Source organism: Embiotoca jacksoni, unplaced genomic scaffold (assembly GCF_022577435.1).
Source record: "Embiotoca jacksoni isolate LCO1_2020_lvr unplaced genomic scaffold, fEmbJac1.0.p SCAF_4, whole genome shotgun sequence".
NCBI classification, from domain to species: domain Eukaryota; kingdom Metazoa; phylum Chordata; class Actinopteri; family Embiotocidae; genus Embiotoca; species Embiotoca jacksoni.
In genome coordinates, this window is record NW_027185392.1 from 24558426 (window position 1) to 24584854 (window position 26429).

Consider the following 26429-nt stretch of genomic DNA (forward strand, 5'->3'; position numbering starts at 1 on the left):
TTTGTAATTTACAACCTGAACCGTATGGGTTCTGGATCCGATTATTTTACTGTTCCAGGTGTCTTCACTGCTGTGGATCCGTGAAGGGGGCAGCGGCTCTTTTGATGCCTTTTGTCTGAAAAAGTTAAACCCAGAAAAGGCTCCGGTGAAACAAGCCTATCATAGCGGCCTGTTTTAAATCACAAAACAGCTGTTTCATGGCACGAGTTTCCAGGAAATCCGCTTTCTGTAAAGTTCAGCTGTACTCGGCACAGTCCCACAGCAGATTAGTTTCTGGTACCAAAAAAAAATAAAAGCTAAGATATGAACCCAGATATGAACGTGTCACTGAGAGCTGCCTTTATTTTGCATCCTTGTTCAGAGGCCATCAGCTGAGCCGGCGGTCCTGCAGCGTGGCCCAGGACCCAGCCGATCCTGGATGCGTGCACACCTGTACTTTTAACGGGCCACTTGTGATCCGTTGACGCCAGGAGGGCTCAGGATGCATTGTGATAACGCCGGGTGGAAACGTGGTCGAGGCCAGAGTTGAAATATATCCAGGCATGTGTGGTGGTTGCAGGTTTACATATAACAGAAGAGAGGACTATTAACCTTTTAACGGAGGTCTGAGTGCCCTTCCAACTGTACTTTCTTTTTTGTTATTTATAATTTGAAAAATTATTTTCTGACATTTAAATAGTAAGCACCTAAATAATATATTAACTTGACAAATAATTAGATTCATGGTTGACGTAGTAGTTTTTCTTTAAATGTAGTGTCAGAGTCAGTTGAATCCATCTGTTGAAGACTTTAAAATGTACTTCAAAAACACATCAGAACCACATCGCTCAACTATTTAACAAACGTAGATGAAGTTCAAAGTAGCCTATTTGATACTTGACAGGGTTTATTATCATTTTGATGGGAAATCCCAAACATTTTACAGACACTGGCATTTCCGATAAATATACTCTGACAAGCAAAGATAAATGTCCTGGGTCCATTTTCTCAAATATGAATACTTTTTTGGAAAGACCAGTAAAGAGATTTTGTTTGAATTTTGGCATCTTTCTCAATCTTAATGAATTAAAATAATGTAGGAGTGGACAGCTGGGCAGACAAAATCAACGACTTCAATTGATTGAGAGAAAAAGTGACCAGCAGATTTGACAGATTTCCATGCATTGTTTTCTGGTAGGATGTATTTATAGCTGGGTTGTTCGGTGATGGACTCATAGTGACCTCTTCAATATTTCTGAAAGACCAGGACAAAGTTTCCCGAAATTCCCACAATGTTGCCAGGTGGTTGGGTCATTGAAACGAGCCCAGATTTCCGACAGCCCCTGAAGGCGGCACGAGTCCTCCGTCAGATCTGGCCGACCGTAACGTGCCGACTCCGAGCCGAGCGAGGTTTCCTGGCGGGGCTGCGAAGGAACAGGAGCCGAGCGGGTCGGTCTGTCTGTCGGCACAGCCGCTGTCTGTCTGGTCCACACGAAACACAAACCCTCCTCTTTTCGGTTTGGACACGGCTGGAGCGGGTATGGGTCTATCGCTGTCCTCCCGTTTTCGCCGCTGAGGAACGCCGCTCGTCGGATGCTCCAGCGCCCGTAGAGCAGGGACGGAGGAGGAGGGGGCATCCCTGTCGTTCTTCGACTAACAGGTGAAATAACCGGAATATTAAGCTGTAACGTGTCGGGGATGGAGCTGGTAAATGTTTTTAGCGACTGGGAGGGGAGGGAGGAGGGAGGAAGCGGGGGTGGAGGTCGTCGTTTCGGGGGCAGCGGGTTTGTCTCGAGCCCGGAGCGGGTGGGAGCGGAGGTTAGCATGCTAAGCTAGCAGCCGTTAGCGGAGTGCCGCTGCCTCGTCACTCGGCGGGCAGGGAGGGATGCTGCTCCGGCGGCGGGGGGAGGAGGGCCGGGCCGGCGGCGGCAGGGAGGAGGGCCGGGCCGGCGGCGGCAGGGAGGGATGCTGCTCCGGCAGCGGGAGGAGGAGGAGGGAGGAGGGAGGGCTGGTAACGGTCCCACCGTCGGGCCTCGGCCCGTCGATGTGATGAACGACACATCTAACCTCCTCCACCCCCCCCCCCCCCCCACCCTCCTCTACACCCCCCCCCCCCCCCCCCCCCAACAAACACAGCGTCTCGTCTGCGCACGCGACGAATAAACAAACAACCGACCGCCCGCCAGGTCTGTCCGCAGAGATAACGGACGGCTCGTCGGTTGTCCAGCATACTCTCCGTTAACCGGCTAACCCCCCCCCCTCCCCCCAGCTAACATCCCCGGCTAGCCCGCATCCTCCAACCGAGCCATCACGGGCCAGCCGGGCTGACACAACAGTGTCCCCGACCCGCCGGTTCCCACCGGCCGCCCACCGGCAGCTCCTCGTCGGGCCGACGGTCACCGCCGGGCGGCTCTTCGCGGTTCCTCCATGAAGCCAGCAGCTGGCCGAGCGGATGTTATGTAACAGAACGGCACCGCACGCCCTTCAAACCCAAGCTGCTGTTTCGGTGTTTGTTTGTTTGTGTGCGGTGCCGGACCTGATCCCGGACCACAGATCAGGGTGTTGTTGCTCCGAGGCCCGGGCTCCGAGCCGGCTCCTGAAACACGAAGGCTGCTGCTGTCAGCCTTTGTTTTGTTGTCACGGAGGACTCGGTGGTTCCAGCTCTGGATCTTCTCAGATGGGCCACATGGAGCAACTTAGCCTGTCTGTCTTAATCTGGAAAACCTCAGTCCTGACATGGGATTATTAACCATTGATGTATCAGCTTGTACAGGAAAGGAGGTGCTGACATGCTGCTGGACTTTTATTGTTGAATTCAGTGGCAGAAGAAGTATTCAGAAGTATTCAGAAGTATTCAGAAGTATTCAGACACTGTCCATATTTAAAAGTACCAATGCAGCAAGTTTTATCAGAGTGAAAGTCCTGCAGGGCAAGTTTTAAAATTCAGTAAGCAGTAGCAACAAAAGGTACTTTAAAAAATAAAGTAAAAGTACAGGTTTGGTTCCTCTGGCTGATATATTATTATTATTATTATTAGTAGTAGTAGTAGTAGTAGTAGTAGTATTAACGTTTTAAATGCACCTCAAAAGAGAAGAATGTTTACATATAAAACTGATGGCATAGTTTGTAACCATGAAAAGCAGCGCTGTGAATCTGCACTCGACCTCTTCAAACACCCCGAAATTCACATGAAATTCAATTTCAGAAACCTGAATTTGAATTATGAGAGCTGACTGTGAAACGTACACAGAGTTGAATTTTCTGAGGATGAAATTCAGTCTTAGAGCAAATTAATTACATTTCAATATATATAATATTTCACTTTCATATTGATAAATTCAATTTCAGTTTATTTTCTTTGCAATTAGTGAAGTTATATGCCACAAATTTAAATTAAGTGACTCAAATTCAAATATTGAAGTTGAAAAATTCTAATATAAATGATTGACATGTACTTTTTCCCATAAATATAATCCAAGGTTACATATTTGTGAGGGTTAAAACTATGTGAACCTCTAGGATTAGCATTGCATTTGCAGGTGAAATTAGAGTTAGGTGTTACAGTCAATAGGATGATAAAGAGGTGTGAGTCAGTTCAGTCAGCTGTCCACCATCAGGAGGAAACTGAACTACAGCGTGTGCAAGGCACGCTTGAAAGTCTGCAGTTGGCCAAAGATCTGGTAGACGAGCCAAAGTGTTTTTGGAAAGATGTTTTGTGGACAAAATGCAGTCGAGCATTAGAACCATATCAACAGAAACACGGTGGTGGTAGGTTCATGGTTTGGGACGGTTTTGCTGCATCTGGCCGCTGTAATGTTGGCAGATTTTCCTCAATGAATAAATGATCAAGCATAATATTTTTTGTCTCATTTGTTTATTTTGGGTTCTCTTTATCTCCTTTTATGACTTGAAAAAAATCTGGTGATCATATCTATACAGATATATAGAACATGATCATTTTAAGCACCAGTGTATTCAGCTGAAGTATTGTTAAACCCTCAGACTGGATATAAAAGAGTTCGTAGCTTCAGGTCTGTAAAATGGTTCTGATCCAGAAGTGTCTTCAGCTGCAATACCACCGAGTGCCACTAGAGGTCGGCTCCAAAAAGCCTCCGGCTCCATAGACTCCCATTCAACTTCTCTCATCAAATCCAAAGTGAATAAAATGTGTCCATCAGTTATCTCGGTGTTGTTAGCTAAAGTCACTCCTTCTTATTAGTTTTCTGGAGGTCCATCTGAAAATAATCCCTCATTCATTAGAAAAGAAGATTCAAGAAGACCTGTTTTTGGGGGCGTGTCTGTTTGATTGACAGGCCTGTGGTGCAGTCAGGTTACAGCTATCGGTGGGCGGGACGTAGTATCGTCAGGTTTCCAATCAGATCGGTCAGATCCACCGCTGGCTCCTCCCCCAGCTCGTCCAAATATGGTCACTTCCTGCTCCAAATCTGAACTGGAGGCTTCATAACCTTCACAAACCAACGGGGGACGTCGCTGCTCGTTTGCTTCTTAGTTGAAGCATATTTGCAATCCTACATTTAAACATACACACAACAACATCTACACATCATCATCATCATCATATTACTGTCAAACAGCTAAAAACCTGGGAAGAAGATCAGACTATTAGAAAGCAGAATTATTCAAGTTGAGATGTCTGTAGGAAGGGAACCTACATTTGGGCCTCTGTGCTGTGATATACTGGGTAAAAGTGTTGGTTGTGTGGATTTAGTGTGTCTCGGTGTCTTCTGTCACTTCATCTCATCCTGCACTCACTCCATGATGTTGAGATGTGGGCTCTTCGGGGGCCGCTCCATCTGTTGCAGGACTCCTTGTTGTCCTTGCTTTAGAGAGGTCTGGATGCCTCAGGCTGGATGTTCAGTCTCATGCTGCTGCAGAATGAATGTGGAACAAACAAACAATGATGTTGTATGATGGATAAGAATCCAAACATTTTAGGTCCCTATAACTTTAGCACAGTACTGGACACGTTTATTGCTGTGTTACTGTCTGTGTTAGTCCCACGCATACTACCTCGGTGTGTGTGTGTGTGTGTGTGTATACCATATACCCTGTTTCCAAAAAAGTTGGGACGCTGTATAAAATGTACATAAAAACAGAATGCAATGATTTGCAAATCACATAAACCCATATTTAATTGTAAATACGTTTCCAGAGTGTTGTTAAAAGAAGAGTTGATGCAGCTCAGTGGTGAACATGATCCTGGAACAACTTTATAGAGACGTGCTGCTGACATCAGATTCAAAATGAGAAGATATTTTTAATAAAACAGTAAAATTTCTCAGCTTCAACATTTGATATGTTGTCTTTGGTTTATTTGAAATTAAATATGAGTTTACATGATGTGCAAATCATTGCCTTCTGTTTTTATTTACATTTTACACAGCGTCCCAACTTTTTGGGAAACGGGGTTGTATATATATGTATGTTTGTATATAATGGAAGTTTTGGACGGAAGAAATAGTGAAGAAAGGGAGCAAGAGGAAGATGAATGTGGATCGATGGCGGAAAGGAGGGACAACCAGATGAGGTCCAAAAAAAAGTTTGGGTAAAAGTAGTTAATGAAAAAATGATGAAGAGAGAACGACAGAAAGAAAGAAGGCAGGAAGAGAAGGAATTAGTTAGCTAGTTAGGAAGGGAGGATGAAGGACTGATACAAGGAAGCTCAGACCATGGAGAAGGACACAAGAGGAAGAAAAGGGAGAAGGAAGGAAAAGTGGGGTGGAGAAAGGAGGGAGCGTAGGACGCAAGGAAAAGGTAAAGGACAGAAGGTGGCAGGAAGTGTGCTGGAGCTCTGAACAATGACTGGTTGCCTGCTGACTTCACTGTGCGAAGGAAACTATCCACTGAACTGCTATGTTTTCTTCTCCCCTCTCTCCTATGTTTCCTTCCAGGCTGACTCAACGCTGCAGCGCCTGAACACACCAAGAAGAAGAAGAAGTTTAAGGGAACGGGAGAGTGAGGAACGCTGTGTGAAAGGGAGTGAGAAGGAAAGAGGGAGGGAGAAAGAGAGTGGAGCAAATAAAGTGAAGGAGGTGAGGAGCAGTGGGAGTGGAGAGAGGCAGACAGCAGCGAGAGGAGGTCGGGTCGGGGCGAGAGGAGGAAACAGGAAGTGATAGTGGGACAGAGGAGGACGGAGAGACGCTGGAGAGTCGTTGAGCCCAGCAGGGAGCAGGTGGAGAGCTCTGAGGCCAGGCGGGGGAGGGTGCTGGTAGGTTGGAGGTTCAGCAGTCAGACGGACAGCTGACTGAGCTTCAGACAAACCCGCTGTCCTGCTACCCTCCCGATAACCGTCCCCTCACCTTCATCACACTGGGAGAGCTGGTGACGAGGAGAAGCCACCATGAGCGACCAGAACGTCGTCAAGGAGGGCTGGGTACAGAAAAGAGGTGAGAGGGGTGGTCTTGGTTGTACGATGTATTTTTCTTACTACGAGTTAATCGAATGGCGGTTGCAGCTTTTACGCTTGAAATAAAAATATACAAAAGAACCTGATTATTATAGCACGTCAAACAAGAAACACACAAATTAAACCACACAACTGCTTTCTAAATGTAACCGGAGTCGTCGTTGAGGCTGAATCCAACACGGTACTCACAGGAAGCTTTTCCAACGTTTATTTTTCATCAGTGCTGAACAGTTTCTTTAGGAAGGCGCTACCGAAGTAAACACACTTCCAAAAAACTTCCCCCAGGAAACAGGAAGTAGAAGCATGAGAAAATAAAAGCATCGACACTTATAAGCAGCTCAATAAGATAAAATGAACAAATACAAATGAATCTTGGAAATACAAACTGAAAATATGAATTAACATGTATATCTTACTGTGTTACATAAAGCCGGACCTCAGGGCTCTACGGTGGAAGTACTTCACAGTCCATCGCAATAATTAAGACTTCGTCATCAGAATCTGAGCTGACAGTATTTAAACATAAAGTAAATCTTTTCAAACTAAACTCTCTTTATTACCAACAATAACTCCCCATTTCAACCAGAAAGTCTCTGCTCCTGTTTTCATCTCCAAATAAAACTCTGTTCACGGAGAAACAGGAACAAGAGGAGAAACAGGAAGTGACAGAGTTCGCATAAACTGTGGCTTTCACAATAAAGCTTTCTAATTCGTTCTAATTAAATGTTTATTATCACAGGAAGTGATTACATATTTATTCCTTTAAAGGGCTTTTAAAAAAAAAATCACATTTCTCTTTCTTGACTTGCAATTTTTTCTAATTCCTGCAATTTCTATGCAAAAAACTCACTTAAAAATCCACAAATTACATTGTAAATTTTTGAGAAAATCCACCGCAAAATCTAAAATTCTTGATCACAACAATCACAAAGAAACTCAGTTAAATCCTGGAGGGACTGATTTCACTCACATTTGGGACTAGAAATAAATGTGAGGCAGAAAACTAATTTAGGAGCTCAGTGTGTGAGTAAAGATAACAGCTTACTGTAATCTTGCTTTAAATGTAACATACCGGTCCAATACAATTCTGGGATTATTAAATGTGAGTGAAATATCAATGTCAATTTCAACAATGTTATTAACTATTAACAACAAAAGTGTGTTTAATAAACAGATATAACAAAAAAACAACTTCAAAAGATTTAAAAAATACAGCTGTTGATCAGAAAACGTGAACTCAACTGAAAAGTTTGCATAAAAGAAAGGTAGACGTCACAAATTACAGAAATAATGAGAAACCACAACGTAAAAATTATACTTAATATGAAGCTTTCAAAGTGGGCTTTAACGCTCCGTTAAAAAAGCAGTGGTGGAGGTGAGGTGCAAAAAAGACCAAGAGGACTTCCAGGACCAGGAGGGCATCCAGGACCAGGAGGGCATCCAGGACCAGGAGGACATCCAGGACCAGGAGGGCATCCAGGACCAAGAGGACATCCAGGACCAGGAGGACATCCAGGACCAAGAGGACATCCAGGACCAGGAGGGCATCCAGAACCAAGAGGACATCCAGGACCAGGAGGGCATCCAGAACCAGGAGGGCATCCAGGACCAGGAGGACATCCAGAACCAGGAGGGCATCCAGGACCAGGAGGGCATCCAGGACCAGGAGGACATCCAGAACCAGGAGGGCATCCAGGACCAGGAGGGCATCCAGGACCAGGAGGACATCCAGAATCAGGAGGACATCCAGGACCAGGAGGGCATCCAGGACCAGGAGGACATCCAGTCCTGTTCTTTCTGTAAGGATGGATCAAAGAAGGTGAGATGGCTGACTTCAGACCAGTTGAACCAGTGGATGGAGACGCCATCAACACCTGAATGAAAATAATGTTGTTATGGAGAGAAATGTATTAAATTGTAGGCTATAAAGAAACAGTTGAGCTCTACACAGTTATTTAAAAAGACATTACTGCCACGGCTTAGTGTGAAAACCACCACAGTCTGCTGTACTGCTTTACATTGAAGAGCAATAGAAAGACTACAATCTCAAGCAATTATAACGACACCATTATAGAAACCCAACTGCCCACAGGCAGATCCGGCCTGAAAGTACGCCCACCAAGGGAAGCACCACGTTTCCTTTGGCAACTTCACCAACCGTGAAGCCCTGACATTTGTTCCTGTCACACACAAAGGTCAAACTGCTTCAAGTCACTAAGTCCTAGAAAATCCCACCATCATGGTTCTGAGATGGCAAGATTTGACACAATCTCACCTAAACTATAGTGAAAAGATGTTCCTACTGCCAGCATTTTATAATGATACATGTGAAAACAACAAAACAATCCTTGATATAAAGACTAATATGAAGTATTATACTAATATATTAAATGATTGAAGATCTCGGTAGCCCTGGTAAAGACCAAAACAGGAGCTTTAAAGTGAAGGAAGGGAAATTACCCTGAAAATAGTCTTGAGGTCATGAGGTCAATCAATGTACTGGACACAGACTGGATGTAAAAGTGGACGAAGCTTCGGAAAAATGGTTCCGATCCAGAAGTGTCTTCAGCTGCAATACCAGCGAGTGCCACTAGAGGTCGGCTCCAAAAAGCCTCCGGCTCCATAGACTCCCATTCAACTTCTCTCATCAAATCCAAAGTGAATAAAATGTGTCCATCAGTTATCTCGGTGTTGTTAGCTAAAGTCACTCCTTCTTATTAGTTTTCTGGAGGTCCATCTGAAAATAATCCCTCATTCATTAGAAAAGAAGATTCAAGAAGACCTGTTTTTGGGGGCGTGTCTGTTTGATTGACAGGCCTGCGGTGCAGTCAGGTTACAGCTATCGGTGGGCGGGACGTAGTATCGTCAGGTTTCCAATCAGATCGGTCAGATCCACCGCTGGCTCCTCCCCCAGCTCGTCCAAATATGGTCACTTCCTGCTCCAAACCGCTCCGAACTAACAAAGATGGTGACGGACAGAATCTGAACTGGAGGATTCATAACGTTCACAAACCAACGATGACATCACTGATGGTTGATGACGTCACTGATGGTTGATGACATCACTGCTGGTCGCTGCTTAGTTCTCCATAAATGTATAATAATATATGTACAAAATAGAAATAGTTATAGTCATATGCATTTTCAAAAGAATCATTGGATTTGTTTAAAAAGAAATAAAAAATGAATAGATTAACTGCTTCCATCACCTGCTCCAGCTTGAGTGCTGGAATCAAACTCTGTGAGTTATGGAAAAGGATGTTGACTTGGATGCCATTGTTGGCATGATTTATTATATTTCTTTAAGAGTATTTTAAGTTTTGTGGGAACGCAACATTTTTTTAGAATAATAGGCAGCAAGAACTTGAAATCCATCATATGTTGGCAATAGAGCATTAAAACGAGGCATGAGGGAGCAAGAACGTCTCTGTGTTTATTTACTTGTTTATTTACGTGATGATCTTTATTTGCATATAGAGAAGGAAAGTGAGATCCAATCACCAGTTTGCAGAAAGAACAAGAAATTTTGTGATGATAAGCACGCTTCTCAAACACAATTATTTCATCTCCTGTTTTTGATGAATAATTAATGTTTTAAGTCATTTATCCCCCAAAAAAAGCCATTTCAAGCTCTTCCTTTGAGCCGCCAGTTCAGAGATAGAAGAAGAAACTTTCTGATTACAGGCATGTTTCAGTAACAGATGATTAATTTATTACTTATTTTGATAAATGATTATTGGTTTAAGTCATTTATAAGAAGAAAAAAGAAAGCTATTTTAAATTCTTTGTTTGAGCTGTTCAAATTTCAGAATTTGCTGCTCTCGTGTGTTTTATATCAGTGTAAACTGAATGTTTGGGTTTGGGAAACTACGTTGGCCGCTGGCCACGAAAAATGTCCAAAGAAAATGTGGAAAGATGTACAACAGCATACAATATATGTTGAATGAATCGAGCATCTTTGATTGTGACAAAGATCACAAAGCTGGACCTGATAACCTTCTCGATACTCACCTAGCAGCCATTGTTCTATTTCTTTTTATTAAAAATAACATAATCAGACAAACATGTAATTCTGTCCTGATTATTTGGAGGGAAACGACGCCTACAAAATACAATTCCAGACTGGATAAAGAAGTGACAGTAAATGTTAGTTCAGTCTGATTTAAACTAATATCAGTGCAAAACATAACTGAGACACCTTCACGCTCGCATGCTGCATAATTAAATGTCTGAAAACAGCAGGATGTAAACGTGTTTGTGTGGTTTACATCTTCCCTGCAGGAGAGTACATCAAGAACTGGAGGCCGCGGTACTTTCTGCTGAAGACAGACGGCTCGTTCATCGGTTACAAAGACAAACCGCAGGACTCTGACCTCGCCTACCCGCTCAACAACTTCTCTGTAGCAAGTAAGACGCCTGCAGATCGTCACACGTTTCAAACACGGCCATCAGATATCCGTAATGACGTCTCACCGTCCGTACGTCTCCTCGCGCCTTTCAGAGTGTCAGCTGATGAAGACGGAGCGACCCAAGCCGAACACCTTCATCATCCGCTGTCTGCAGTGGACCACTGTCATCGAAAGAACTTTCCATGTCGATACTCCTGATGAGAGGTGAGCCTTCCTCCTCTTCAGCATTTTTCTTACACATGCAAAAATTAGTCTGGATGACATTATTGTATTTATTTGACTGGAGAGTGTTCATTTTGTACAGGAAGAAAAAAAGAATAGCAAAGAGGAGCCAATGTTACGCCTCCGTTTCCAGAGAAAGTTTAGACGCTGTATATATTATATATATTATAATATATATAAAACCAGAATGTGATGATTTGCAAATCATGGAAACCCATATTTAATTCATATTAAATGTAACTAAAGACAGCATATCAAATGTTAAAACTAAGGAATTGTATTATTTATGAAAAATATGTTCATTATGAATTTGATACATAATGTGATCGACAATTCTGGAGTGGAAATCACTGCATGGGCTCAGGAACAAAATCTGTCTGTGTTCTGTATTTCATTAATGTCATGTAGACACTGAACGTGAAACTAGCCATGAAAATGTATTTTACCTTGAATGATTTACAATTTAGCAAATTCAAACTCGTGCTTGACTTGGGTTTTAAAATCTGTGAAGTCTCTAAGTTTGATAGTTTAATCAATGTGAGATGTTCAGATATAATGTTGCTTCCTGTGTTATTTTCAGACTCATAGGATTAAAGGAGTATGAAGCAGGTGGATGCTCAATCCAAGTGTCATTGGACTCCATAACATCAGAATCAGACGATATCTTTCAGAACCGGGTCCTGCAGTTGCAGCTTGTTTTCTTAATCCACACAATGTTCTCACCTGTTCAGCCCGTTTACCTGTGTACGACCCCGAATGTAGAAAAGCTATTCTAACTTCTCTGTAGATTCATGGTTGGTTTAAAACTGAAGCCACAATTTCAAGACAGAGTGAAGAAGAGAAATGACGTGTTGTTGTGTCCGTAGGGACGAGTGGGCCGAGGCCATCCAGATGGTCGCAGAGTCGCTGGCCAAGCAGGAGGAGGAGGGCATCCTCTGCAGCCCCACCTCCCAGATCGAGAATGTCAACGAGGAGGAGATGGACACCTCTATCAGCCACTACAAACGAAAGGTACCCAAATCGGTTTGTTGTTTTAATCCAGGGAAGGTCAGGTTGGGTTCATAAGACAGTTCATCTGGCGATGTTGTAGCTGATGGTCAAAATGTTTCAGCTTTAGAAAACATCAACAACTGCTGTCTTACGTTGCAGATAAAGTTTATTGAATGCTGGAGAACCAGGTATGATTAATAAATGGTCCTCACGGTTCTCTTCTTCTCTTTATCTTCGTGCAGACAATGAATGACTTTGACTATCTGAAGCTTCTCGGCAAAGGCACTTTTGGGAAAGTCATTCTGGTGAGGGAGAAGGCGAGCGGCACCTACTACGCCATGAAGATCCTCAAGAAGGAAGTCATTATAGCCAAGGTCACTTTCCTTATTTTCAAATGTTATTGCTGGTTTTTTTGTTGACTTAGAAGCAGCAACATGAGTAATAAGTAAACTTTTTTTTTAGAAAAGATTTCGATGACTGTGACGATCTAGTTGCAGTTGATGAGGAGATATTTGTCTTATGACTAATCACTTCCATCTAATCTTTTTTTTTTTATCACAGGATGAAGTTGCTCACACACTCACAGAAAGTAGGGTATTAAAAAACACTCGACATCCATTCCTAACTGTAAGTATGACTGTGCAGATTGCATGAAACATTGCACATACATGTTGCTGTGAAGCTCTTAAACTAAGTTTGCTAAAGTTTTGTGCAAAGAAGCTGAGCCCTCCAGCATCAGTCCAGAGACTCTGTTCAGATGGAAAAGCTTCTCTAGTGTTTAAAATAAATGGAAAAACACTGCTGAGGTTTAAGAATCTTTCTACTTTGTGTTGCAGTCTCTAAAGTACTCGTTTCAGACGAAGGATCGACTGTGCTTTGTAATGGAGTACGTCAACGGAGGAGAGGTAAGAGGTCACTCACATGCTTTTACAAGATGATGCTGATGCTGATCGTTGTCCAGTCCTTTCTTAACCTGCAGTTACAGTGGTGTGAAAAAGTGTTTGCCCCCTTCCTGATTTCCAATTTTTTTGCATGTTTGTCACACTTAAATGTTTCAGATCATCAAACAAATTTAAATATTAGTCAAAGATAACACAAGTAAACACAAAATGAAGGTTTTTATTATTAAGGGAGAAAAACAATCCAAACCCACATGGCCCTGTGTGAAAAAGTGTTTGCCCCCTCCTGTTAAAACATAACTTAACTGTGGTTTATCACACCTGAGTTCAATTTCTCGAGCCACACCCAGGCCTGATTACTGACACACCTGTTCTCAATCAAGAAATCACTTCAATAGGACCTGCCTGACAAAGTGAAGTAGACCAGAAGATCCTCAAAAGATAGACATCATGCCGAGATCCAAAGAAATTCAGGAACAAATGAGAAAGAAAGTAACTGAGATCTATCAGTCTGGAAAAGGTTCTAAAGCCATTTCTAAAGCTTTGGGACTCCAGAGAACCACAGTGAGAACCATTATCCACAAATGGAGAAAACATGGAACAGTGGTGAACCTTCCCAGGAGCGGCCGGCCGACCAAAATTACCCCGAGAGAGCAGCGACGACTCATCCGAGAGGTCACAAAAGACCCCACGACAACATCCAAAGAACTGCAGGCCTCACTTGCCTCAGTTCAGGTCGGTGTTCATGACTCCGCCAGAAGAAAGAGACTCGGCAGAAATGGCTGCATGGCAGAGTTCCAAGACCAAAACCACCGCTGAGCAAAAACAACATTAAGGCTCGTCTCATTTTTGCCAGAAAACATCTTGATGATCCCCGAGACTTTTGGGAAAATACTCTGTGGACTGACGAGACCAAAGTTGAACTTTTTGGAAGGTGTGTGTCCCGTTACATCTGGTGTAAAAGTAACACCGCATTTCAGAACAAGAACCTCATACCAACAGTAAAATATGGTGGTGGTAGTGTGATGGTCTGGGGCTGTTTTACTGCTTCAGGACCTGGAAGACTTGCTGTGATAAATGGAACCATGAATTCTACCGTCTACCAAAAGATCCTGAAGGAGAACGTCCGGCCGTCTGTTCGTGACCTCAAGCTGAAGCCAACTTGGGTTCTGCAGCAGGACGATGATCCAAAACACACCAGCAAGTCCACCTCTGAATGGATGAAGAAAAACAAAATGAAGACTTTGGAGTGGCCTAGTCAAAGTCCTGACCTGAATCCTATTGAGATGCTGTGGCATGACCTTAAAAAGGAGGTTGGTGCTGGAAAACCCTCCAATGTGTCTGAATTACAACAACTCTGTAAAGATGAGTCGGCCAACATTCCTCCACAGCTGGAAAAGACTCATTGGAAGTTATCACAAACGCTTGATTGCAGTTGTTGCTGCTGAGGGTGGTCCAACCAGTTATTAGGTTTAGGGGCAAACACTTTTTCACACAGGGCCATGTGGGTTTGGATTTTTTTTTCTCCCTTAATAATAAAAACCTTCATTTAAAAACTGCATTTTGTGTTTACTTGTGTTATCTTTGACTAATATTTAAATTTGTTTGATGATCTGAAACATTTAAGTGACAAACATGCAAAAAAATAAGAAATCAGGAAGGGGCAAACACTTTTTCACACCACTGTATATCAACATTTATTGAAGAATGTTAATTCCCAACATGGTGAGATTGAAGGAGCTTTGTTTTGGGTCTGACTTTGAGAGTCATTGGACTGGTGTGCCGGCACTCTCATGGTTTAAGCTTGATTTAATCTGTTTTTTATTTTTAGGAAATACACTTTTGTAAAAAAATATATCGTTTTTTCATGAACTAATACATTTTTAGATTTTGCTTTGAGAAACTGTCTTCTTTCAGACTCATGGAAAGAAAAGATCCAAAATACACAATTAGGTGTTTATTTTGTGAAACTTTGTCCATTTGTTTCTGTAGATTTTTCCCAAATTCATCCATTGTTAGCTTATATAAATGTGATGAATGATATATAAGATAACCTTCAGAACACAGATGGGATTAAAACTGGTGTGTCCCTAAAACCACAAGGTAGTAGTTCTTGGTGGGAGCCGCTAAATGTATGATAAATGTTTTTTCCTTTTTACAACACTGTATTAAAATATAAATCTGGGTTGAGGAAAACAAACCCTGCTCTCCAACAATTCCACCCTCCCTTTAGTCAAAGAAATGATTGCCTTTTTTTGTGGTTATTACTGTATTTAAGGAATATTTCCAGTGACACGCGAACCTGCTCTCCCTTATTGATTTACTCTAAGCCCCATTAAATGACGAGTCAAAAACTCTTCTTCCACTCTTCTTTTGTCTGTAATCTCAGGCAATACGGACCACAATATCATATCTTGTCTGTTTTAGGCTGAATATACACGATATACGCATTGACCAAATTCTGCACATGTGGGTGAAAGTAGCCGCTGGGGTTGGAGTTTAGGGGGCGCTAGCGAGCCATTTGGCCACGCTCATGCGTGAAACCACTAAAATATGTCATGTTTGGCCAGGACCAATGCGTGTGCCAAGTTTCATGAGTTTCAGAGTATGTTCAAGCTGCCAAAAAGGCAATTTATATTTAGGTAAAAGAATAACAATTCCATGCATTTGTTTGTTGGCCATATCCAGTAGTTGACAGCGTGTCCTTACTGTGGTCTAAATAATGATATGATAAACATTTACTTTGTTTTTATTCTCGACAGCTGTTTTTCCACTTGTCAAGAGAAAGAGTGTTTTCGGAGGACCGCACCCGTTTCTACGGCGCTGAGATCGTCTCTGCTTTAGACTACCTACATTCTGCCAAGATAGTCTACCGTGATCTGAAGGTGAGGTACACTTACTCTGGAGATGGTCTCAGAAACTTCCAACATCAGACGCGTGCTGAGTTTACTGATTTTAGTGTAGAAACATACATCCAGATGTGCATGTAAGATGGAACAACAAAGGTCATTTGTCTGTTTTGCTCTGGTGATCAGCTGGAGAACCTCATGCTGGACAAAGATGGCCACATCAAGATCACCGACTTTGGCCTCTGCAAAGAGGGGATCACCGATACCGCCACCATGAAGACCTTCTGTGGAACACCGGAGTACCTGGCTCCTGAGGTCAGAGGTCACACCACGTACAGACAAAGAGTATAACCTGTGTGATATTAAGGTTAAATAGATTACAATAACAATATAGGTCTATCGGTGGATATTGTTTATATAATAAACACATTTTTTTACAATAATCAATCAAATGTAGCTATCAAAACACTGATGATCGCTATGTAATGGAGGCAGGATATTTTACAGTTTATTGTCCACATTGACGTCAGGGCACTGAAACAGTAAACTTTAAAATGTAATAGTAATACAACCCCATTTACAAAATACGTTGGGACGGTGAGTAAAATCTAAATTAAAAACGGATGCGATGATTTGCAAATCATGGAAACCCATACTTAAATGAAGATAGACCAAAGGCAACATATTAAATGTTGAAACTGAGAAATGTTATTGTTTTATGAAAAACATATGCTCATTTTAAAGTTGCTGCCAACAACACATTTGCAAAAAGTTGGGACAGGGTCAACAAAAAACAAAAAATAAACCCTGGTGGCACATGGTCAGTAACATGAGTGAGTATGAAAAGAGTCAGGGAGCGGTTCATCACTGTGAAAGACTGCACGGGCCAATAGTGCAAAAATCAAAAAAATAATGTTTCTCAGTGTCAAATTGGAAGTTCTTAATATCATCAAAACATACAGAAAATCTGGAGGAATCTGTACCTAAAGCCTGAAACCAATATTAGATGACTGATCTTCGGACCCTCAGACAGCACTTCATTCAAAACAGACTAACTCCAATTCTGTATATGTACTGAGGATAAGTGGAAAACTTCTTTTTAGAAATCATGGACGCTGCATCCTCCAGGTTAAAGAGGAGAGGGACCATCCAGCTTGTTATCAGCTCAGTTCTAAAGCCAGCATCTGTGATGGTACAGGATGCATTAGTGCACATGGCATGGGTAGCTTGAACATCTGGAAGGAAGCATTAATGCTGAATGATATATTCAGGTTTTGGAGCAACATATGCTGCCATCCAGACAACGTCTCTTTCAGGGAAGGTCTTGTTTATTTCAGCAGAACAACGTCCAACCACATTCTGCACGTATTCCAACAGCATGGTTCTCTAGTAGAAGAGTCCGCTGATAAACTGGCCTCCTGCAGTCCAGACCTGTCAATCATTGAAAACATCTGGAGCATCAGGACATGAACAATACAACAAAGGAGACCCTGAACTGTTGAGCAGCTGAAATCCTCTATCAGGCCACATGGGACCACATTTCACTTTCAAAACTCCAGAAACTGGTCTCCTCAGTTCTCCAACGTTTCCAGAGTGTTGTTAAAAGAAGAGTTGATGCAGCTCAGTGGTGAACATGATCCTGGAACAACTTTATAGAGACGTGTTGCTGACATCAGATTAAACAAAAAACATAAATTTTTCAGAAATAATACAATTTCTCAGTTTCAACATTTGATATGTTGTCTTTGGTCTATTCTCAAATAAATATTAGTTGATGTGACTTGCAAATCATCACAATTTGTTTGTAATTTATACAGCGTCCCAACGTTTTAGGAAACATGGTTTTTAAATAACTATTCAAAAAACACGCAAATAAAATGTTCTGTAAAAAACTTTCATATCAGTGATATCGGCCAACATACGCGCCGATACTGATATATCTGCTAGAGGCAAATATCAGCCAATAAAATCTGCTGGGAAATATTTTGGTCACGCTCCATTTTTAATACACACGATGACTAATTGGAAGTCTGATGTTGTGTAGTGAAAAAGCTTATAGATGGGGAAATAAATCACTTTTATCCGCCTCTTAATTAGGAGCAATGTGGTAAGGAGTTTTGTCCATGATCAGGTCTTGGAGGACAACGACTACGGCCGGGCGGTGGACTGGTGGGGTTTGGGCGTGGTGACATACGAGATGATGTGCGGCCGCCTGCCGTTCTACAACCAGGACCACGAAAAGCTGTTCGAGCTCATCCTCATGGAGGAGATCAAGTTTCCACGAACCCTGTCGGCCGACGCCAAGTCGCTGCTGTCAGGGCTGCTCATCAAGGACCCCAACAAACGGTACAAACACCAACAACATGCACACAAACAGGGGAGAAGGAAAACGCCGAGCGTGGCAGGACGGGAGCTGTTGATGTAGGGACAGCTGAATACGTGTTTCGGCTTTGAATATTCATTTTTAAATGATTTGATTTCTCGTTAAATGGATCCGATGTGATTAGAGGGAAGGTGAAGTATGAAACTGCTGCGTTGCCACTCGGCTCTGGACTTCCTGATGCAGCACACCTCCTGTCACCAGCGCTCCACACTGATGGAGAAAGTCAGAACACACATAGTAAAAAAATAAGATACTCAGTTAATTAGCAGTTTATTACATCATATTTATGCTACAGATTTGAACACATTCCTATTAGTTTATAGTTTAGCTGTAAAAAATGCTACAAAAACAAAAAATGCATGTACGTTTATGAATTAGGTTTCCTAATAAAAGGAAAAAGAAATCAAACTTATTCCATCCCTACATTTAGCAGTTTATTTTACTATTTAAAAGCCGCCATCTTGATGTCAAGAACAAAACCTCTTAATGGTAATTAGTATTCAGGAAACTTGATTTTAAGCACAATCGTCTGTTGGCTGCTCTGAATGTCTCGCTCTCATTATCCCGAAGGCATTTTCTGTCTCTGAAGAAGAAGCTGGTGAAAAGAGGCTACTGCAGCTTCACAGAGCAAACTCATTCACCCTAAAGAGTTATTTTGGGATCAGTAGCAGGTGGATATTCTAGTTCCACTGATGGAGACTTTGATGCACCATTTGATGTCTGACTTTGACGTCTTCTTTTCTCTGTGTTTGTTGATAGGCTGGGCGGCGGACCGGATGATGCTAAGGAGATCATGCGGCATAGTTTCTTTGGCACAGTCGACTGGCAGGATGTTTACGACAAGAAGGTGAGAGCAGAATTTAGCAGCTCGACGTCATCTCAACTTGAATGGTAATTTATTCAAACAGCACATATTTGAGATATTCTGGTATCAGGGTTACCTCATTTTTCAAAAGAAGTCTGGCTGAGGTGTAAACTCCAAAATAGAACAGAAAAGAAAGAATTACCTCATCTTTATCTGATGTTTGAACATAAAGCAGTCCAAACATCATGTTTCATTACTCCAGTTCAATTAAACATAATTATATATAGTAGCAGCTACGTAGCGGTATCAGGACACAGTTATCTTGCAAGCATTATGATTTATGAGCAGGTTTGATTCTGATAGTGATCATCCAAATACTCCGAACCGTGACTTTTCCAGCAGATCTGGCCTCCATCCCCAGAAAGGTCCACCAAACAACAACAGCTGAGTCTACGTGAAGATATTCATTAAATAACATCCACACACAGGATGAACGTTATGAACGTATAGTAAAATGAAAAGAACAACTTGGTAGTGGAATTAAAACACAACCCATGTAAATAATGCTTTTTCAAGAATTTAGTAAGCTGTTGAAGCCCTGACCTGCAGATCGGGGCGGAGCTCAATGTGGGCGGAGCTCAATGTGGGCGGAGCTCAATGTTTGCAGGAGCTTGCAATTTTTTTTGTAATTCTTGCAATTTATCCACAAAAAACGTCATCATCAGAATCTGAGCTGAAAGTATTAAAACATAAAGTAAATCTTTTCAAACTAAACTCTCTTTATTAACAACAATAACTCCTCATTTCAACCAGCACGGTTCTCCTCATCTCACCAAAACTAACTTCATTCAAACGCTGCAATATTTGGGGGAGCTGGCAATTTTTTTTAAATTCTCGCAATTTTTCCACAAAAAACGTCGTCATCAGAATCTGAGCTGAAAGTATATTACTGGATGTTAAATGAGTTTTCTCCACACGTCCAGTTGTCAGAGACGTCTCTTTGTTTGTTTCATCCAGCAGGTCTATGTGTTGAATGAACATGAATTAAACAGCAAGTGTTTAAGTGTTTCTACGTTGCAACATGTCCTGCTATCGAAGCTTTGCTAACTCCGTGACAGGACGTAGCGTGTGGCATTCTTTCAAAATAAAAGCATCCTGCCTGTCATTGAGCTGCACACTTCCCTGGAGTTCAAAATGCAGCTGGAAAATACAAAATTTAACTGTTATGTTTTCAAGGTTAGAATAATGCTTGAATTCAAATACTCCTTGAAATGGAGATAGGCGGATTCATCTCCACAAATACTTGTAAAAAAACTAAAATATTATTATATTTATAAATCAGTTATCCTGTCATCATATCGTCTTCTGGTGCGAGTGGACTTGAGCCAGACTGACTAACATGGGCGCCAAATTAAAACGGGACAAAGGGAGCAAAACATGACAAAATACAACTAAGTGAAACATATGCAGTACTTTACAAAGCACTATACTTGGTTACCAAACCAACGTGAACATACGGGACTACATGGCTCTTAAACCGCAATAATCCAATTTATCCTCTGACTGACGAACCGGCAGGATGCTTTTATTTTGAAAGCTACAGGAACACCACATGCTACGTCCTGTCACGAATCTTCAATAGCAGTAGATGTTGAAACGTAGAATCACTTGACATGAACCACTCTGAAGTTTTATCTTGTGATCATCAGCCCTCTTAACAGAAACAATAAAAGGTACATTAGGTGTGAACTAAGTTAAGAGTTACATAATATAACGGCTAAAATTAAGTATTTCCGTCTGCATTTATCTATTTGCATCTCCCCTCAATCCTCACTGCACGTCGTTAGTAGATCGGCTTGGACTCTTTCTGCAGGTGATGTGAAGTTTGTACGTGATTTTAAACACGCAGACCTTCAGTAAAAATAAAGAATCAAAACTTGACCAACTGAAAAAACTGCACTTTTGAGCAGATGTTTGTAAGTTGTAGTGAGATGGGCGAGACGAGTGCAAAAGGTGTCAGCTTCACTCCTCCTTCCTGTTCTGGTCGGGAAGGAAGGACTTTAAAACACAAGAGTCATGGAGTCCTTCATTTCAATCCACCACAACTCTGCATGAATTGAACTCTAACGTTATAACGTGGCAGTTAACATTCACTCAGGAACCTGTAGTTCTATCACAGGCCTGGTGTCAGCATCAGAGAGGAGGACGGGAAGGGGTCCCGATTAGCACCATCAATACTCTAATTCATGTTTAAGGTGTTGAGGTCATTTAGCTCCATGATGCTGTGCTCTGTTTCTACCCTCATAGCAACACTTATATTATCAAATAAGTTCATGAAGTTATTCTGGTTGATGATTGGTTCTGGCGTTACGGAGGGCTTTCTTACATATTGTTACGATATCCGAGGTGAAATGTTTCAAATTTCACAGTTCAACTTTCACAATGTCTGCTTCGATCAAACCACTGCCTTAAATTTGGTTTGTGATATGTTTCCCACTGTGCTGCATCACCTCTTCTTTTTACAACCCTCTGTAAACACTGGCCAGTTTCTGGAGTTTTGAAAGTGAAATGTGGTCCCATTCTTGCCTGATGGTGCTCAACAGTTCAGGGTTGTCTTTTTGTCGTATTTGTTGTTTCGTATTGTACCAAATGTTTTCAATGGGGCACAAATCTAGATTCCAGGAGGCCAGTTTCAGACGACAGTGACTGTGATTTCTCAAAATGTGACTTTAAGACTTAATGTAAAACACAAGTTACCTCATTGAGTACAAACGTTTCCTGGGCGTTCCTTGTTTTTTCTGTGTATAAATATGATGCGCGACATCGTTTCCCAAATATCTTCATGGTGAGAAGTTTGTCTCAATCCTCTTCTTGAGGTTATAAATCTGTCCTGAAAAGAAAAAAGTAGAAGCCTCGTGTCACTAAATGTCTGTTGTTCAAGATAAACAATGTATTTTATTGTTAATACTACTGAACCATCATTTGTCGTACCACCCTGTTTCCAATGTTTAGACGCTGTATAAAATATAAATAAAAACAATGCGATGATTTGAAAATCACAGAAACTCATTAAATTTAAAATAGACCAAAGACAACGTATCAAATGTTGAAACTGGGAAATGTTATTGTTTTAGGGGAAATTAGTGAAATTTGAATTCGATGGCAGCAACAAGTTTGAAAAATTAGCTACGTTTATTCCTGCTGATGCTGATTTTTCGACTATTGATCACGTGCAGGATTTTCCATCCCTCATAAAACCCCCTCAGAGATGTGCTGCTGAAGCTGCCTAACCAACCCGTTTCCTGTCTGCTTCCTGTCCGCTTCCTGTCCGTTTCCTGTCCACTTCCTGTCCGCTTCCTGTCCGCTTCCTGTGTGCTTCCTGTCTGCTTCCTGTCTGCTTCCTGTCTGTTTCCTGTCTGTTCCAGCTGGTCCCGCCCTTCCAGCCACAGGTCTCCTCAGAAACAGACACGCGCTACTTTGATGAAGAGTTCACAGCACAGACCATCACCATCACTCCGCCGGAGAAATGTAAGGACGCCTAAAATAACCCAGTTTGTTTCATCTCTGTTGATTTGCTGTCGGTATGATAGACGTTGTTTTCCTTTTAAAGTCGTTCCTGCCTCCGTCCACATTAAAGGATAACCCAGCTGATTTAAAGATGAGTTCACCACTCAGTCTGTTGATATGTGGAGTGAAGCCCATCGTACTGGGATGTCTGGGACTGGTTATCTCCGGTGAAAACACCCTGTGAGGACAACAGATTGCCCTCAAAGAACAGAGTCACAGGCAGTGAAAACACACCTGAGTTCCTCACCTGCATCTACAAGCAGAATCAAGAACTGAAACGTGGATCTTCAAAGTAATTCATCTCCAAAGAAAACCATGAACAGATCAGTGAGGTTGTCTGTAGGGCAGAGGGCCTCCACATCACTCCTCACTCTGTCTATTGAAGACGGGTCCCTGTCAATCATCATCCATCAGTGATGTCATCGTTGGTTTGTGAACGTTATGAATCCTCCAGTTCAGATTCTGTCCGTCACCATCTTGTTAGTTCGGAGCGGTTTGGAGCAGGAAGTGACCATATTTGGACGAGCTGGGGGAGGAGCCAGCGGTGGATCTGACCGATCTGATCGGAAACCTGACGATACTACGTCCCGCCCACCGATAGCTGTAACCTGACTGCACCACAGGCCTGTCAATCAAACAGACACGCCCCCAAAAACAGGTCTTCTTGAATCTTCTTTTCTAATGAATGAGGGATTATTTTCAGATGGACCTCCAGAAAACTAATAAGAAGGAGTGACTTTAGCTAACAACACCGAGATAACTGATGGACACATTTTATTCACTTTGGATTTGATGAGAGAAGTTGAATGGGAGTCTATGGAGCCGGAGGCTTTTTGGAGCCGACCTCTAGTGGCACTCGCTGGTATTGCAGCTGAAGACACTTCTGGATCAGAACCATTTTACAGACCTGAAGCTACGAACTCTTTTAGAAACAGACTGAGGTTTCTGTATGCAGGTAAACTCTCTCCTGGTGGGAAACACTGAATGGAAACTGGACGACTGGCGGACGGACTTGTATGTTCTGTGTTTAATGCGTCTGTGTTTCTGTCTGCACAGATGACGAGGACGGGATGGACGCAGCAGACAACGAGCGGAGGCCTCATTTCCCACAGTTCTCCTACTCAGCCAGCGGTCGGGAGTGAGCGCTGTGGCCCAGCCAGCCACTATCGTCCCATTCTTGGCCATTTTGAGGAAAACACGTAGCCATTTTAGAAAAAGAAAAAAAAAATATCAGTCTCCCCTCTTTTTCCTCCTTCTCTGCCTCCTCAGCCCTGAGGAGAAGTCTTTTTAGGGACTTTAAAAGAGGTTTTTGCACAGTGGGATAGACTCCAGCTGGTCTCCCCACACTAAAAAATAAGTCTCCTTCATTTTCAGCGCTATTTACTGCAGAAGGCAATGTTTTTGTTATTTATTTTTTTCTCTCCGGCAGTATTAATTTGTTGACCCAGGATGCATTCATCTTTTTTTTTGTTTGTTTGTTGTTTCAGCCCTTCTTCTTCTTCTTCTTCTTCTTCTTTTGACTTTTTGCACTTGGTTTGGAAGAGCCGTTTTAGGGAACAAAAAACCAAAACTGTTGCCTTACGTGTGCAGATGTTTCGTATCATACCTACAGGGTGTTTTTGTTTTTGCTTGTCTTTTCTGTTGGGGGAGGGAGGGGTGGGGTGGGGGGGATTGTGAAGGGTCGTTCATAGTTGAGAATAAGTGCATGGCTCGTGGTTCACTCATGAAAAAAACTAAAAATCCATTCGCCATGGAAGCGCACACTCCCCCATCCAATGGCAATGAAACAGTCGACAAGTTAAAAAAACAAAGAGGGAAATGAGAATGGACGAGTCGGTATCGTTCCTTCCACCGTTGCAGTGTGACTTCTTAGCTCTCCTTTGTTTTGTTTACCTTTTCCTTTTCCTCTTGCGCTTTACTTCTGAGTTGTTCTTTTATTTTGAAACAGGAAACACTAAACTGCCAGAAACTGCACAGTTCACTCAGGCGCCACAGAGCACAACTGCGTTCAAACTCAGCTCGCCACTTCAAGCTTTCCACGGCCGGCGGGGGGGCGGGGAAGGGGCGGGGCCTTCCTCCGCCCCCCCGCCGCTTCTCTTCGGTCTCCTCGTTGTCGCTGTAGGTCTGGTGGGATGGATGTTTACACGGGGCAACACCGCTTCATGTATGTATGTGGGACGTGGGGGGGTCAACCTTATGCTGTTGTAGCGTGTGCACACACACACACACACACACACACACACACACACGCACACACACACACACACACAGACGCACACACACACACACACACACACACACACACACACGCACGCACACACACACACACACACACAGACACACACACACACACACACACACGCACACACACACACACACACACACACACACACACACAGACACACACACACACACACACACTCAGAAGGAGAAACAGCAGAATGCTCCGACTGAAATCATCAGTTTACTCCAAAATAAATCAAATCTGGTGTTTTTTTTACAAATATAAGCGAACTGTGTTCGTTAGCTTTCAGGTACGAGTCGGACATCGTCCACGAGTTCAAAACAAACCCTTCGTTCTAAATCAAATCCCTCACAACTCTCAGACTTGAGCAGGACGTTTACATGAAGCTTTCATATTGAATCTTTTACATATTTATTCCCCTAAAATGCGTGAAACTGAAATAAGCCCTCTGAACTAGCAGGTGTGACGGCTGCAAACTGCCACCAACCTGAAGACAGATCTCAGACCAGGACAGGACAGCAGGAGTTTCCTCCTGGATGTTTTGGAGATGTTTGTGATGAAGCCGGTCGGTTCGTCTTCATGTCTCCGATCAGCTGCTGCTGACGCAAATCAGAAAAACTACCAAAACTCGTTCACGCTAAATTCATCTGTCCCGTAGTTTCTACTTTTCCACCTGGAGGAATGTTTGTTTTATAGAACTGGACGTTGGTGTCTCCGTCGTCGTTGAACGAGGACGCTGAATGTTGGATGTTTTTTGTGAGCGTCCCCGGTGGGAGCTGGTATTTTACCCAAATGACAACATAGCGCGGTTGCTGCGGTTACTGATTATCGATCGGTTCCGTCGATGAGCGGCGATCGGTGCCCCCAGGGGGTCCGACGGAGGACCGCCAACATTCACAACGTCCCTTTAGGTCACGTTCACTTCTGCTTCACGGACATCAGACGTCTTCAGCATCTTTACACAAGTTCAGTAAACGAACTAAAGTAAGTCGGCACACCTCCGGTGACCTCCGACTGACCCCGACCGACCTCGACCGACCCCGGGCCTCCGACTGACCCCGACCGACCTCGACCGACCCCGGGCCTCCGACTGACCCCGACCGACCCCGACCGACCCCGGGCCTCCGACCGACCCCGACCGACCCCGGGCCTCTGATTGGTGTCAGAACTATTTGGACTTGTGTGAAACGGGGTTAGCCGTGAATGGACGACGTCATGTTCAGTTCAAACGCCCAAATCTGGAAACACTGATTGACAAGTAGCCTGTCAATCCAGTCCGAACCGGGGGGATAGCCACGTTTTTAACTCTGAAACATATGGAACGTTTAGTGAGATGTTTGCGGAGGCCGACAGCAGACACGTCGATGTTCTCCGTCTGAAACATCCAAACACACCGACACGCGACATCACAGCTCATCACGCCGACGTTAGGAGGACGAGGCTTCCAGCTGCAGACCTTCATCCTGTCACTCACACACACGTTTTTAAATACGAAGCGAGAGTAACGATGAATCCCGAATCATGTCAGCGATCACAATAAAAATCTGAGCCGTGAGACACTCATGTATGAAGACGGAGGACTGCCAGAAACCCCAAAACTTCTTCATGTAGATATGCAATGCCTTTTTCTTTCTTTCTTTTTTGGTCTTTACAG

The 26429-nt window shown here is 42.9% G+C and overlaps 1 protein-coding gene across 1 annotated transcript; it reads left to right on the forward strand.

Moving 5' to 3' along the window:
- Nucleotides 1-1238: 1238 nt before the first annotated feature.
- akt3b (v-akt murine thymoma viral oncogene homolog 3b) lies at nucleotides 1239-24703 on the forward strand. The gene is made up of 14 exons (XM_069166660.1): nucleotides 1239-1639; nucleotides 5892-6386; nucleotides 10688-10813; nucleotides 10908-11019; nucleotides 11904-12048; nucleotides 12270-12401; nucleotides 12589-12654; nucleotides 12864-12932; nucleotides 15689-15811; nucleotides 15962-16090; nucleotides 17907-18121; nucleotides 18918-19005; nucleotides 22389-22491; nucleotides 23587-24703. The coding sequence occupies exons 2-14, from the start codon at nucleotides 6341-6343 to the stop codon at nucleotides 23670-23672; spliced, it is 1440 nt and encodes a 479-aa protein (XP_069022761.1). The 5' UTR covers nucleotides 1239-1639; nucleotides 5892-6340; the 3' UTR covers nucleotides 23673-24703.
- The last annotated feature ends 1726 nt before the right edge of the window (nucleotides 24704-26429 follow it).

Bases quoted from the DNA above. Each gene is read 5' to 3' on its own strand.
- akt3b (XM_069166660.1), top strand. From the start codon at position 6,341: ATGAGCGACCAGAACGTCGTCAAGGAGGGCTGGGTACAGAAAAGAG. The intron at 6,387-10,687 runs GTGAGAGGGGTG...TCTTCCCTGCAG, and splicing joins GGGCTGGGTACAGAAAAGAG to GAGAGTACATCAAGAACTGG. The intron at 10,814-10,907 runs GTAAGACGCCTG...CGCGCCTTTCAG, and splicing joins CAACAACTTCTCTGTAGCAA to AGTGTCAGCTGATGAAGACG.